The sequence below is a fragment of the Lampetra planeri genome, chromosome 2, assembly GCF_965212315.1.
Source record: "Lampetra planeri chromosome 2, kcLamPlan1.2.h2, whole genome shotgun sequence".
Classification (NCBI taxonomy): domain Eukaryota; kingdom Metazoa; phylum Chordata; class Hyperoartia; order Petromyzontiformes; family Petromyzontidae; genus Lampetra; species Lampetra planeri.
The window spans coordinates 13,618,100-13,634,585 of record NC_136108.1 but is presented as its reverse complement, the minus strand read 5'-3'; the positions used below and the strand labels follow the sequence as shown (position 1 = coordinate 13,634,585).

The 16,486-nt window shown below is 41.0% G+C and overlaps 1 protein-coding gene across 1 annotated transcript; it reads left to right on the top strand.

Annotated features, from left to right (window-relative positions):
• Positions 1 to 1,233: 1,233 nt before the first annotated feature.
• On the top strand, positions 1,234 to 16,240 carry LOC144728533 (5'-AMP-activated protein kinase subunit gamma-2-like). The gene is made up of 12 exons (XM_078608036.1): positions 1,234 to 1,415; positions 1,835 to 1,941; positions 4,993 to 5,074; positions 8,147 to 8,205; positions 8,866 to 8,911; positions 9,142 to 9,196; positions 9,665 to 9,791; positions 10,808 to 10,973; positions 11,413 to 11,450; positions 11,897 to 12,043; positions 14,013 to 14,169; positions 14,724 to 16,240. The coding sequence occupies exons 1-11, from the start codon at positions 1,382 to 1,384 to the stop codon at positions 14,127 to 14,129; spliced, it is 978 nt and encodes a 325-aa protein (XP_078464162.1). The 5' UTR covers positions 1,234 to 1,381; the 3' UTR covers positions 14,130 to 14,169; positions 14,724 to 16,240.
• Positions 16,241 to 16,486: the final 246 nt, after the last annotated feature.

Below are 16,486 nucleotides of genomic sequence, written 5' to 3'. Positions count from 1 at the left end.
ACGTCATCATCAACGTGATGTTTTTTTCCTTTAAATCATATTGCAGAAATGTAGTTATTTAAACCAAGGCTATATGTTAGGCTATGTGTTGTATTTAAGGTTTAGTAAGTACATTTATCATTTTCATAAATCTTGACTCAATATACGGTAGCAATGTACAACATAGCAATGTTTCACAAGGGTGACTAGGTTTGGGCATGATTAAATGGGTTGTTTCTACTAAATTATATAGCGCACAATTTCATGGCAGTTTAATTGCAAAGCTGCCCTCATATGTGTGACAATGCATCATTAGACTATGCGGCAGGGGGCATGCGGAGGTAGTGATTTCTGTTCACAGCATTGTTGGAGAATGATTATGGGACTGCCCTGTTTCATAATAGGAGGTGAAGCTACAAACGACAGCCTGTCAGATACGGAGAAACTGCCAGCCGGCACCGTGCAACAGCTGAGATACACGTTATTTACAGAATCGCTGCATGGGGGTCGGGAGGGATATGGGTTTGTGCCGACCCCAAGCATAGTAGAGTTCGGAATTTGGCTTCTGCTGCCTTTGCATGTTCTTGTTTGGTAACAAGATACATTTGTAATACGAATCACGGTTGTAAATCTCAGAACACTGTGGCCCGTTTACATCTTAAATTCAGCTCTATCAATTTCCAATAAAAAAAAATATATCAATACGGCAATATAGATACGTCTGTTTGTGTTTCCTCTTAGTCAGCAGTGACTATTATGCATTGTCTCACACTCTGAAGAAAACATTGTAGCATTGACAGTGTAACGTTTTAAATAGTGTGACACCAGGGCATTTGCTGGCATCTCTGGAGCCAAACCAATTTGCCCAACGCAAGTCTGTGAAGGAAGCCCTCCAGCGCAGATCCACGACAGATAATATGACTTTTGGAGAATTAATTATAATTCATTCCGCAAAAGTAATCAGCTGCTAGCACGGCCCTGGTTAGAGTCAGGAGTGCTTCCCGTCAAAATGACTTTGGGCTCTGAAGAGAAATGGCACGAGGGAGAAACTACAGCGGCAGACACTGGACAAGCCGCTCATGGACCTACCCTAGGGAGTTCCTTATAAGTCCCCCAGAGGCCAACATCCCCATGGCTGCCTGCAAACCCCTGCGCTGACAGAAAAAAGGCTTCTGCTCTGAGACAGACTGTGCTGAACTTGGGCCCTGCTAAATATAGCTCGTGCCGGGTGCACCGGCAAGGGAAGAGGCACACACCACGCAGAACTCGGCAGGCAGAGCCGGTGCGGTGCGAGCCTTCGTCGTGGTGGCCTGGGCAAGGGACGGAGCACGGCAGGGTGACTTTCACCCCGTCGAGCCTTTAAAGTTGTTGCTTTTAACGTGTGGGTGTAGTTACGTAGGGCATGCTGGAGACACTACATTGGTATGAAGACCAAGGTAAGTCTGAAAGAGAGAGCTAGTCGTAAGCGTATTGACGAACTGTACGAGCGTGTAAAAGTATTGCCACTTCTCAATGAGTTACGTAACGCATAATTATTGGCATGTACTTCAAGTGTGTTTGTGTGTGCCTCTAAATTATTTACGGATTTGCTTTTTTGCGCGTAATGGGAAATTAAAAGTGATACAATTGACAACTTGAATTTGGCTCTAAAGCAAAATACCAATGTCCCTAATGTGTAATGTCACCAAAGTCACATACTGTATTATTGTTACAATGTCAACCGTTGCACGTGGTGCTGCTTTGCAGGAAAGTTGTCCTTTAATAAACAATGCACGTTTTTAAATAAAGAGCACCACCAGTATGCATTGTAAATCGGTACACACAGCTGCCGGGGGTGGCTATGTTTTTGGTTCAGCGGAGGAGGGAGAGGAGAGCGTCTACAGCCGTTTGATGAAGGCTCAATGCTGCTATGAGGTCATCCCCACCAGCTCCAAGCTCGTGGTGTTTGACATCTCCCTGCAGGCAAGTCAACAAGAACGCCTCTCAACGCTTTCACCTGCAAACGGGCCCCATCCGGCTGTGTGTCTCAGCAGACGTGCCCAAGGGGTTGTTTGCTGGCGTGTCTCACATTGTGTGGATAACACAATAGGGCACAATAGAAGGCACACGTGAGGTGTACGTTGCTAAGGCAGTATGGTCAGGTGGGGAAGTGCACTGTTGTGTTTCTGACAGCTCGTGGTTCATCTCCTCGTGCGCGTTACGATTGCACCTGTTTGCACTCAATAATAATGGGGATTGTTTTTTTCGATTTAGAGCCTTCGTGACTGCAGGGATTCATCTTTTTGGTCACGTAGAATGGAAATAATAAAATAATAAAAATAAAACATAATAAAATAATTCTCACGTTTCGGCCACAACGCAAGCAAGAAGAACAGGTCTGTCGAGAAGACAGAGTCTGAATGACTCTGTCTTCTCGACAGACCTGTTCTTCACCTGAGGACGGTTGCTTGCGTTGTGGCCGAAACGTCGTGAGAATTATTTTATGATGTTTTATTTTTATTATTTTATTATTTCCATTCTACGTAACTTTACCGAAAGAACCAAGAAGAGGGATTTTTTTTGTTTACTATAATTTACCAAGTAGAGTTTCATAGGAATTATTAATGTTAAAACTGTTTCGTATTGACAATTGCATTTTAAGGAAGATGTTCTTAGTTGGTGAGTTCACACGAGGAAATAAGTGACTGATATTCTTATTTATTTGTTTTCTGACCCAAGTTGCACACATTAAAACTAAATCATATAATCATGACATTAAACGACACTGCAAATGATAAAAATTGAATCGCTAATATCGGACATGACGTGTAGATAGATCGCAACCAGAAAACGTAAGTTATATAATGAAATTTGTTTCAAATTATTTAAATTTAGATAAGAAAACATAGCGCAGATTAACTGTAATGTGGGTTAATCGGTCTCAATTATATTTTGGAAGTGGTGGGATGTTCTACATTGCCGTTGACAGTGAAAAGATCACCTAGGGGACTCTTTTTAAGCCCCCCCGAATACTTTCCATATGTGCCACTCACCTAGAGAAACACGAATAGAATGCAGACATGTATGGGATACTCCATATTGGGGGACTTTTTTACAATTTATTTCCAGAATATTTCCCATCAGCTTTTGATAACTAAGAACACTGCCCCCAAACCAGAATTGGAAATAAGCATCATCTGTGATGTGTCTTGGGCTGATATAACCTCGGCTATAACAATGGCGATGATATGTGCCACAGAGTCTTAGTCCCATTGCCAATACGGCAGGCAGACGTGGGTGTTTAATGGACAGAAGTCCGCACATTGAACTCCACAATTGAGCTATTGTCATCTCTCAGCTACTGCCCTCTCTATATGGAGGCTTCAGAATATAGTGCACATTCAACTCTCCCCTTGGAGCACTGCCTTTATTTTGAGAGGAAAACATCGATGCAAGGCCTCATTTATTTATGTTATTAATACAAATGTAAGATGGGGGGCACACACAGGAAATGCCACAGCCTTGCTGTGAAATGAAAGGAAAAATAACCCCTTATAACCTCCCCCGTGTCATCGCTGATGTGGATCCAGTTGGCTAATGTACACGAGGCACATTCTGCCTCCAATTATTGGCAATGAAAGGGAATAATGCAGGTCATTAATGTATTTGGCATAACGGGTGAGGTGCACTTGCAAAGAGAACAACACAGCAGCTGCAGGGCCGTGCATTTAAAAGCAGAGGCCACACACATCCTTACTGCAGGTAAAGCCTCCAATAACATGCTTTTTGCCATTATGATAACAAATATTTGAAACACATTTCTATACTAGTTGACATACAGTTGCATTTGGACACTATAAATCAAAATCGTATAGTATGTGTTACTGTATAACCAGTTTCGAGCGTACAGTATAACACTTACGTAAAGCATTTTTGTAAGCTAGACAATCCAATATCCCCTGATCAACTGCTCGCATAAAATGAAAAACGCAACAGAAATTACTTTTAAACAGCGCTTGCTGTGCAACATGAGAGGGAGTAGATTTACTTATTTAATTCGCGCATATACTAATCATTTACAGATCACAAAATACACACAAACATGCGGTTAATTCAATTACTGAGCTTATATACCGCAGATTGCAATACCACTCTTACGAATCGATTTCTAGTGTTGCTGGATCCTGTGGTTTTTCCAAATTAAGTTTTTTTGACAATTATAATTTCCTTTACGATTTAATTTTCTCTAGTTATAACAAAACTGCGTTCTGCTCAAAATATTAATGAGATTGTCTGAGACATCTTCATATTAAGCCCATCTCACCCACTGATTTTACCAAACAGTAAATTCTTACTTTTTCAAAGTCAATAACATTTTAAACAAAAGGACAAAGATATTTCGAGAATACGCACAGACTGCTCAAATAATGCTATTCATGTATTTTTTCAAGTGGTAAAACGTATATATCCTACAGCAACTCTCATTTTCAGACTGCCTTACTTTTCAATATCCGTTTCATTTTACAATGCACAAGGCTTTCAAGTCAAACAATATTACCCACCAATTTAATCCAACACAAGTTGAGAAATGGAGGAAAGCGGGCAAAAGACAAATTGTAGCTAGTAGATTAACTCGCATTGAGACGAGGGTTGCTGCCAATGCAGATAGAACAGAGAGAAGGGAGGCCAGAACAAAACAAGAACAAAGATCACACTTTTGTGCACGCAAAACAACACCAATCACAGACCGTACAATCATACTGCACATTTTGCTTCTTCTTTTTTTGAACAAGCCAGTATAAATATTCCAACGAGCAGATTGTGGCCACGACAGAACCACGGGGCCAAAAACAAAAACCACGCAACGGGTTTCTGCTGCACGGAATATTGGGCAAACACCGCAAGCTCACAAACGGCGTCTCGGGTCAACATGACCGCACGCGCCAACCTCGCCATCATCCGGCGTCGCTGCGGGCTGTCCGTGACAAGCAGCGTGGGCGGCCTGGTGACGCGTGTAATGTGCATGGAATGTAGGTTAAGAAGGCCTTCTTCGCCCTGGTGGACAGTGGCGTGAGGGCGGCACCGCTGTGGGACAGCAAGCTCCAGACGTTTGTGGGTAAGGCAATGTGTGGCCTGAGAATTGAACGAGGGCAGAGACTGTGAGTTGATTTGATTTGTCACGTTCATGTTTAGCCAATTTTCCGGGATATTTTACAAGTGAGATTCGTGGTGCAGTGAGCTCAGCAGCAACAACAACAAAAAAGGCAAAAAAGTACGTGAATTTTTCGATTTAAAGCTTTCGTGACTGCAGGGATTCATCTTCTTGGTTATTTCGGTAAAGTCACGTAGAAGGGAAGTAATAAAAAAAACATAATAAAATAATTCTCACGACGTTTCGGCCACAACGCAAGCAGCCGTCCTCAGGTGAAAACCAGGTCTGTCGAGGCGACAGCGTCTGAATTCAGACTGCTTGCGTTGTGGACAAAACGTCGTGAGAATTATTTTATTATGTTTTATTATTTTATTACTTCCCTTCTACGTGACTTTACCGAAAGAACCAAGAAGTACGTGAATATTGCTGAGAACGAGCACAGGGCCCTTACGGAATATTGCACAACTAACAAACGAGGAATGTAACGGTCGTAAATGAAACACAAATCAAAAAAGAGGCGCCAGAGGCGTGAGGAGGTTTGGTTACACGGGGGCAGGGGTGCAAGGTTAAAGGTTGATCTTAAGCGTGGATGCTTTTGATTATTTTTGTGAGGCTGACTTAGAACGTAACCTTTCTTTTTTAAGAAACGTAAAATATACTTTACATAATCATCATCACGATCCATGGGCAGATAGCCGGTAGGTGTCCACTGCACATTTCGTCATCATGTGCATTAGATTACTTTTGGCTTTTTTTATGCAGCCTTCCGCCCGACACTCCTTTGTATCCAGGCTTGGGACTGGCTCAGATACCCACTGGATTATGGACCCCCCGAGGCAGAGATCATTTTACGCAATATATTTAAATTACATTTTCGATTTAAAGCTTTCGTGACTGCAGGGATTCATATTCTTGGTTCGTTCGGTAAAGTCACGTAGAAGGGAAATAATAAAGTAATACAAAATAAAACAATAAAATTCTCACGACGTTTCGATTGCAACACAAGCAATCATCATCAGGTGTGAAAACGACAACACACCTGATGATGCTTGCTAGTGTTGCAATCGAAACGTCGTAAGAATGTTTTTGTTTTATTTATATTATTTGATTATTTCCCTTCTACGTGACTTTATCGAAAGAACCAAGAATATAAATTAAAATTGTTATTTAATAATGAACTGTTCCAGACAGTAATCTCTCCAGTTGATGCCTTTTGCATCGGCATTGGCGTGATAAAGAAATTGCAGGCCTGCGCCTGTGGAGGAGAGTGCGTACAATGCCAGGTTAAAAAAGGTCAATACACTAAATTAACATTGATATCTCCCCTGGCAAAACGAATTCATTCTATCTGTCCAACCCACCTGCACAGTTAGCTTATTTGGTAGCAATGCTGCTTATCTCGTCACCCTGCCTGCTCGTGCCTTCTCTATTTTGCATTTTATTTACAGTCCACATTCGTATATATTCATACACAAATCGGCAAATACTTTAGCTGACATAATATACGAGTCATTGCTATTTTTTGTCTAGACATCTTTGTACATTGGCACTAAATAAAACAAATATTAATTTTTCGTGTTTGTGAATATATAGATATAACTTGATTGCAGTTAAATTGCTGAAATAGTTTCCTGATTCTGTACATGTTAATGAGCGCTAGATGGAATGCAGGTCAAAATATTTGGAATGAATGGCGTGGCACTCCAGTTGACATGTGCTTTACCTGAGCTCATATCTGCACCTTGGCATCTAAAAGTCTGATGATGTGTTGGTAAAACATCATCATCACTTGAGATGCGAAGGCATTATCGAGGGGCACATCAGTTCTTAATCTTCACTGCGGGAACAACAAGTCACAGAAAACATCCCTCAAAAGCAGGCCACTGAGCTAGCATGTTTTACCATACAGTACATTCCTGGACATGCTATGCCCCACCAGTGTGTCAGACAATAAGCTCCGTGCAATTCAGTGGGGATACCCTGTACACAAATATATTATTATTTAGCATTCCCTTCGCAGAAGGGTTGTACATCTCAACCATTTTCTTTGAAGGCGAGCACTCCCCATGCTACACGTTCTCCGTTAGCCTGAGTGTGGCGTGTGCATGGTTAACGTGCCACGCTTGTCGCGGCACGGACACAGCGCACGTCCATCTGCGGATCAAGTAAAGCAGACAGGTGCTGTATTAACGAGCCAGCGGGGCTATAATCAGAACATGGGGGCCGGGTATAAATGGCAGGGCACTGAGTGGCGTGAGCAGCTGACAGCTTGAGTGTTTGTATCTGACGTAGTAAACAGCTCACAACCACCTCCTTCTACGATAACACGCCCCCCGATTTCTGCCGCCCCACCCTCGTCCCAAAGGGGGGAAAAAAACGGAATGTAGCCAGCATCTTGGAATTAAAGTGAATACTATGGCTAAATATTTTTTTCAGGTCAATACATTGCCCAGTATGTATCAAATTCTAAGAGTCTCTGTCTCAAAAAAAATCACTTGCTGTGCTGTAATTGAGCTGGCGTGTTAAAATGTATTCATTTACAGACATGCCACATACGGAATAATATTTTGTGAATTTTATTGTTGGGAAATACCCACATACTGTACATACGGTATAAGGTCCTGGATCGGTGGTGATCAATCATCTTCAGTGAGAAAAAATTGTGATATAATCTCGGAAATGACTGAAAATGTAGGGCCTCGTTCATATATCTTCCACCTGAGCACATGCTCAGTTAAATCAATCATTATTTATTTACGTAGGTATAAAATAAATCACGACGTTTCGGGCGCAACACAAGCGTCACGAAAGCTTCAAATCAAGATATGTATTTATAGTTAATACTGAGGGAATTTAATTTATATCTCTAAAAATGAAACTAACAAAGACTGATGTAGCAAAAAAAAGTTTACTAACCAACTTAAATCAACTTATTTTAGATTGAACTGTAAAATGTAAATACATACTTTGTAGATGTGGCAGCCAAGAACATTGTGGTGGATGATTTCCAGCACCTTCCATATGCAATTCTTGCAGGGATGCTCACAATCACAGACTTCATCAACATCTTGCACAGGTACTACAAGTCACCAATGGTGAGTAACCGCCGTTTTGTTAAATAAACAAATGTAAATACTGTCGTTTCGATATTGATATTCTAATGTGTACAGTTCTATTCTGGCAAAACTAACCTTCCTAATTGGTATATTTTACGTTCGGCATGCATGCATTTTTGTTAACATATATAGTATATATAAGTATATACGACTGTCACACTCAACATATAAAAGATGATAACGAATGGCTTGAATAATTTAGAACAGGCGAAGTTCTGCTTCTATATATCTTAAAGTGCAACCGAGCTTTGCATCATAGGTGTGGACAAAGCGACGTGGGACTCATCTTCTTGGTTCTTTCGGTAAAGTCACGTAGAAGGGAAATAATAAAATAATAAAAATTTAACATAATAAAATACAATTCTCACGACGTTTCGGCCACAACGCAAGAAGCCGTCCTCAGGTGAAGAATAGGGCTGTCGGAAAGACAGCGACATGGGACTGTTGTAGAGTATTAGGACTGAAATAAAACGCCACGGCAGGCTCAGGTAATAGGGGTGATTGACTTGCACCTTCTCGTGGCACTCGCTTTGAGGGCTGTGGGAAAAAGTGTGTTGGAAATGTTCTGCTGCTACTGCTGCTGCTACTGCATCAGTTGCTCCTGATGGCTGATTCGCGTTCCTCCTCTCCCCTCCATAGGTGCAAATATATGAACTTGAAGAGCACAAAATAGAAACATGGAGAGGTAAACCCGCAGTGAAAATACAGCACGAGAAATTCCTGACCTTTAAGTTCTACCCCCCCCGCACCCCCCCCCCCCCCCGATGACATTTTAAAGTGCTTTTAGTGCCGATGTTATGCCCCCCACCTCCATCACTGTAATGTTTGTGATTTTTACAAATGCTTCACTTTGTTTTAGCGGCGCATTTGGAGCGATACACCTGCCTCTGACATATTCCTGTGTTCGAATTCTAGAGGTGTATCTGCAGGACTCGTTCAAGCCCCTGGTCAGCATAACACCAGAAGCGAGGTTTGTAGATGATACAAGCGAATGAATGGCTGCAAATTGCAACTTACAGCAGCAGCATAATACTACAACGCAGTATTCGCAACAGGTGTCTGCTATCGAGACAATGCACTGCACCTGTATCCAGTGAACCAAACAATTCACAAAAAGTGACAATTTAAGGAAATGATTTCGTCATGATTGCTGACAAGTTAATAGAGCACTGTACTGCATGGTATGTTAAATGTGACGATTCCAAATGATTATATTGTTTCAAAGTGAATTGAGCAAAGGCTAAACAAATATAGTGATGTCACGTGAAGTGTGTAATACGTTCTTGTGCACAGATATACAAGATAAAAGAGTATTAAACAATTTTCGAGTGTATACAATATCGCCACTGATAAAACAAATTAATTATATCTGTCTGAACCATGGAGTTTCTCTCTGATGAATCGCTTGTGTTTCCCGAATCTGTCTCGTATGCCACAGCCTTTTTGATGCCGTGTACTCCCTCATTAAAAACAAGATTCACCGGTTGCCCATCATCGACCCTGTCTCTGGAAACGTCCTCTACATCCTCACGCACAAGCGCATCCTCCGCTTCCTGCACCTCTTTGTGAGTTCTGCCGTGCGCCGTGGGACAGTGAATCATGAGTCCGGTACAGATTTCCACTAAATTGGCATTTGTCATCATTTAAATAAAATCAACAGCGTATTGGGCATGTAGGGATTCAATCTTTTCCATTCCATTCCCACGTGGATGTTTAAGGAAATGTTCACGATTTAAATGTCGCGATTAAATTCGACATTAGTAGGTTTTTTTGCCATATTTTCACCGTGTTATTGCTAGTGTTTTGTTCATTCTGTCTCGTGTGTATAATGTTGCTCCCACCGATATAAATAGTTTGCACAAATCCTTAATGAATTGTCTTGCAATTTGAATGAGTTAATTGATGCATCGTTAAATTCCCAGTGCATTTTTTTCACTCAAACTTCACCGTTTCCTTGTATGATATGTATAATGTGAGTAAATATTGCACCCAAATAATTGTAATGTCTATTTGCAGAAGCCAACATACATGCAATGAATTGTAAATGTTGTAATGCAGTTAAGATAAACCCACGTGAGTTGTAGGTTATGCATGATTAGCAAATAGACCAAACATTTGCTTCCATTTTTCACCAACACCAAGCTGATAATGTCCCCCATAGCAGGATTACACATTCCTTGGATATTAGGAATTGTCAGAAGAGACATTAATATTAAGCACCTTTAAACAATGTAATCAGGCCACAGGTACACTGGTGTGTTCCAGAGATTGGAGTTTTAAAATTGTCTAAATCAGTTATGCCTTGTACCAACATAAGTACATTAAACACTGTCATAGGGCATTAATCATCCAATAGAGACTAATGTAACTTAACACATACGTTTTCGTAGCCAATACAGTACAGTATTATGATTGATAAAGTGTTGCCCCGCTCACTCACATGGCTTTTCTCGAGGTGCTCCAGTTTCCGCCCACTTGTATGAACATACATTTTTTAAAAATGAGTAAATAAAGTGGATGCACATTGCGGTGATCGTATTTTGCATCGTGTGACATTAACAGTCGACCATTGATGACACAGATTTCCGAGCTGCCGAAGCCCCGCTTCATGTGCAGGCCGCTGGGAGAGCTGAGAGTGGGGACGTTTAATGACATCGCATTCATCTACACGGACACGCCGATCATCACGGCCCTCAACCTGTTCGTGGAAAGGAGGGTCTCGGCCCTGTCTGTGGTGGACCGGTCTGGTATGTCATCGTCCTCCGTCAACCAACGTGCAATCTCCATCTGTTACGTGATAAGCATTTCTCGTTACACACCGCGTTCCCCCCCCTCCTGCACTCCCTGCCCCCATCGAAAACCATATAATCATCTAATAGAGTGGCATGCATGTTCTATAGGTGCATTTTTAAAGGCGGAACACATTTCACGCCCGTTGGACTTTATCAGTGTGGCTGAATTTATATAACGTCATTGTCAAACGGGCTTGTTTTTTATTTGCATGCACTGTGTAATGTTTGTAATGTTTGCTTTTTGATATAATGTATCTGTTATGCTAAGAAATTGAGAATGTATTCAGCTAATACATTATTTATATGCCAATTTTTTGTAATTTTCATGAGTGGTTGGTATTTTAAAGCAATGTTTATAAAAGTATTGACAATTTAAATGCCTTTTCTGCTCTAGGGAGAGTGGTGGATGTTTATTCTAAATTTGATGTAATAGTAAGTATATGTATATGTTATTCATATTTCAACACAAAGAATAATTTATGTTTGTAAAAAATCCATAGAAAGCATGGTGGACCATTCTGAACGATTTATGTAGAGCACACAGAGTTAAGATAAAACAAATTGGAATGCACCCCTGCAATTTAATTGATTAGTCATTCTTGGCTGTGATGATCATGAATACATCAACATTAATATACCAATATTTCAATTTTCATGAATATATTTTTTTCTTACAGTATTCCATTCAATCGTGTTGAATGCAGTGTAGTTTAGATGCGTAACACATGCAAACATTTGACCTCGGAACACTCAGCGGCATAAACCATGTCGGGTCCGTTTACACACATTTGTATAAAAAATATAAGCGATTGAATAAATACAATTTACGGCGATGTCCCTGGTATAATCCATCATTAACGCCTACACATACGACGCAGAACCTGGCGGCAGAGAAGAACTACAACAACCTGGACATGACGGTGACACAGGCGCTGCACCACCGCTCGCAGTACTTCGAGGGCGTCGTCAAGTGCCGCCGACATGAATCCCTGGAGACCATTGTCGGTCGCCTCGTGCATGCCGAGGCAAGCCCCGCCCAACAGCTCGCTCAGCAGACACGGGGCCCAGATCACGTGGTTCTGCCCACATCACGTGGGCCACCCATATCAAAATGGACATTCAGGGCACAATGGGCCACGTGTAGCACATGGGCCTCCCATATCACGTCGTCCACCTATGTCAAGTAGGCTACCCATTGGACGCAGGCAACTCGTAACCCATGGCCCAGTCTTGGCACATGGGCCAATCATAGCTTATGGACCACCTGTAGTCATGTGCCCATTCGCTGTAAGATGGCCATCCATAGTAAATGGTCCACCTTGAGAAACAAAACAGATTAGAGGGTCTGCTAAATGTCCATCGACCATTTCCTATAGTCTTGTGGACCACCACTGGATTGTGGACCCCACGTTGGTAGCCACTGGCCTATGGCACATGTGCAGCGTAAGTTGACAGGCTCAGATTGGGACTCATACCACACATACAGCGCTCATGATTACGCAGACATCAGCATTAAGCCTTGGAGCTCCACAATGTTGCAATTAGCTATAAATCAAACCACATTTACAGTCATGTATATTTTTATACTCTTCTTTATTCGAATTTTCAAGCATGCAGTGTTTTTCCCACCAGCAATTAAAAACCCAACAAGTGTCCGGCCAATATTGCATAATTCTCTATTATTCACTGTAAACCAATTACGTAATTAATGATGTAGTAATAAAATTAAGACGACATTTGCGTCACGTTTCAAAAGAATACTACATTTTCAATACAACAATGAGTGCAATTACACGTGTTTACCACTAGAGGCAACCAATACTGCATTGCATTGCATGACCCAGCATTACCTCGACCACCGCTTGTTGGAGAATCTCACAGCGTGAATCCGGAAGGCCAGTGGTTATGTATGCGGGTGTATTGACCATAATTACGCACTTCACAGTGAACGATAACGCTCCCAAAAAATAAATTATGTATGAGTAGCCCATTATGCGACAGCGTCTTGTACCGAGTTTGCCAAATTCGGATAATTACCTGAAAATAGACCAATTGAGATTAAACATCGCAATTATTACATCTTACTGGCAGACTCATGCCCCCCTTGCAGGCCAGTGGTGAAGTGGCCTTCGAATGTTGCAGATTACGCGATTTAAAGTGCTTTGAGCTGCTAAGACATTGAAGCCCCATGCATTTTGTTAAGATTATCACGATTATAATTATACCCATGGATCACCATTGAAGTATAGATATGTATAATGTATTAATATTTAAACATACAAATACCTCCAAGTGGGTAAATGTAAATTTAGATACATTATTTATTTTGAAATGTACTCCCAGGAAGCGCAATTGCATTGCATTTAGGGCATGTGATCATAGTTATTATTTATCTTTGAACCTTTAAAATGAACATTAATATTTTACCACTTTGGTATTCCTTTAATGCAAAAAAAACGTCTTGAGTTGAATAATTCCCCCCCACATGCAAAACACTCCTTGAAAATGGCCATTGCAGCACCCCATGAAAAAAAAATCAGTCCTAAGACTTCGTGTAGCTTCCCTGGATAAATAAAGAGAACTCTAAAATACAGAGAACTATTTATATTATTTATTTTATTTCTACGTGGCTTTACCGAAAGAACCAAAGAGTAAATAGAACTCTATCATAACTCCTGGTGAAGCAGGGCGCAATGGCTATCCCACTGTGCTATGAACCAGGCAGCCTGAGCTCAGTTTCAACCCATGACGAACACCTGTGGTCAGTGATATCTGAACTGGTCCTCCGGGCTCTGTCACCAACCTGCAATGACCAGCATGGTACACATAGTCAAAATACCCACCTAGAGTGGCACAGCATAGGGTGGCCTATGTTTCTCTGGGTGACAAACAATTCCTGTTGGTGATAAACAGGTCATGAGCACACACCACTATCTACTTCAGTCTGGGCCAGTGACTATCCAGTGACCACGATCCACATTCTTTGCTCTGCAGGTACACAGGGTGGTGGTCGTGGATGAGAATGACCGGGTGGTGGGCATCCTCTCGCTCTCGGACATCCTGCAGGCACTCATCCTCACTCCGGCCGGCGTGGATGCCCTGAACAGCTAATCTCAGCCAGAGCCACTTCAGCTACAACTCTCATAGCCAGGTGACAGCTCCAGGTGTCTTTACTTGCAATCAATCAACAGTTATTATTTTTATTCAGGAGAGAGTCCACTGAAACAACACAGATCTTGCTCTCTGTCATGTTTTAAAATCAGTTATGATGATTAGTCGTTATTCATAGATACTGTTATTCCCAAGTAGGACCACAAGGGACGGTAATCATGTGGGGAAGCTTACTGATTGAATTCAATACCCAATGGATGATTTATCATTTATTTAGTCAATACCTTGCATGTGATAGGAGGTGAAAGCCAAAGCAAATCAACACAAATAAATAAGCAAAACGTAAATGAGAGAAATTGTGTTCAATTGCTTTAATACTGTACATTATATAAAGGTATAATGGCTAATGATCACTGTACTTTGATAATATTAAATGCCATCTGGCTATTGCGATTCCCCTTTTACATATATACTGCAATGTGTAATTGACTGCATACATTTTTTTGTAATGCCTAAGGGCCATGAACTTAAGGATGTTTCGGTTAGTTTATTTATATTTATATATTTATATTAATTATATATTATTTCTTGCAGATGGGTGCAAGACAGCAAATTCCACTGTAGTCAAGTGGGAAAACAACGTCTGCAAAACATTCACGCTTGCACACTGCTCATGGGACTTGAAGCTTCACAGAATGCGATGCAAAGACTGCACTTGGAAACTCAGACGTGAAATCTGGAAACGTCTTATCCTGGTCCGCATGGACAAGGTGTGACCACATTTGATTGGGCGACATCATCCCTGTAGACAGAGCAACGATCTCGCGTGTAAACTGTACATTGTATATGTTATAACATTTTCTATAGTCTGAAGCTGATATGCGCTATGATTTTGAAAAAGGGGGATTTATTTATTATGTTCTCATAGGTTTAAGTGACATTGTATAAGTGAATTTCCCATAATACTGTATTTAACGTTTGAAAGCGCAGTGCTTGGGAGAGGTACAAAAATGTGTTATTTATTGCTAGGGAGCGCTTTCAAGCCAGCTGCTAAGGTGTGCATTGGCAAGGTCGCATTGTTCCTAGCGTGTTTACATCACACGACTCATTAAAGAAAAAGGTTCACGATTTCAAAAGGGTGCTTATTTATGTTTCATTTATTTTGCGTTTTAGTCTCTAAATCCTCACTCTCACTTATTTTTGCAATCTAGAATTTGCGAACAAAGTACTGCCAAAGCCTATCAGGAATCCGTCCTGGGATGGTATCGATCCTTGGTTTGTTGGTTCTTAGGTTGTGGGTGTATAGTCAGTGTGGGGCATATAATTTCCGAAAGACAAGTCTATCCATAAAACAGTGGTGTGAGTATGTAACAAGCCATTATTATTGCATCTACACAAATGTAATAGCTTTGTCAAGACGTCCTATTATATTGTCTTCGAGATTACATGCCACGTATATAACGGGGTTTTTGGGCAACCCGCACATATTTTTTTTATAAGTAAAAACTACATCTTGCCCTCCCAAAACGCAGCCATTCAACAGCATGCAAGACAACGCTGACTCGTGCAGCTGCGTCTCCTCGCTGCTTAGAGACGTCGCGTATCAGGCAGTTCCAATTTAGTTGTGTGCTTATTGGTTATTTGTACGACACCTTTAAATAACATTGCCACAAGCTGTAAACATGGTACATTTTATCTTGATGCAAATATAGGGCACCCTAGCCTCACGTACTAGCCCGGCACATATATATATATGTGTATGTATGTTGATCTTATTCATGGGAGTATATGAAGGCATGTTGAATGTCTGCAAGGGCCCAGAAGACTACAAGTCTACTATTTTGCTAGCGAGGCAGTTAAAATTTGAAGATTAATTCGCAGTTATGAAACTTAAAAATGAATACACCAGCAACTGATACCAATGTGTTTTATTATTTCCCTTCTACGTGACTTTACCGAAAGAACCAAGAATATCAGTTATTGTGTTTTTTAAATATTCGCACGTGACTCAATTATGCATCTTGGAGTATCAATAAAAGAATACAAGGTTTACAAGACGGCCTATTGGAGTATGTACCGAAATAAATTAAAATAAATTCCAAAAACTTTTTAAACCATTCTGAATTTTTTTTATTCTTGCCCAATGAGCATTCATGCAGTGTTCATTTCCTATTTACTGCCGTGAGCCAGTGGTGGAAATTCCACATTTCTCTGGTGGATGTATAATCATAGGACAACCACTTTTGACTTGCCAACAAAGATACACTATTTATTTGATGATGCTGCGTTAGCAGTGTGCTCTAGCATAAATAAAAAAAAATCAATGCATTTGTCAATGTATATATGTATGTTGAACT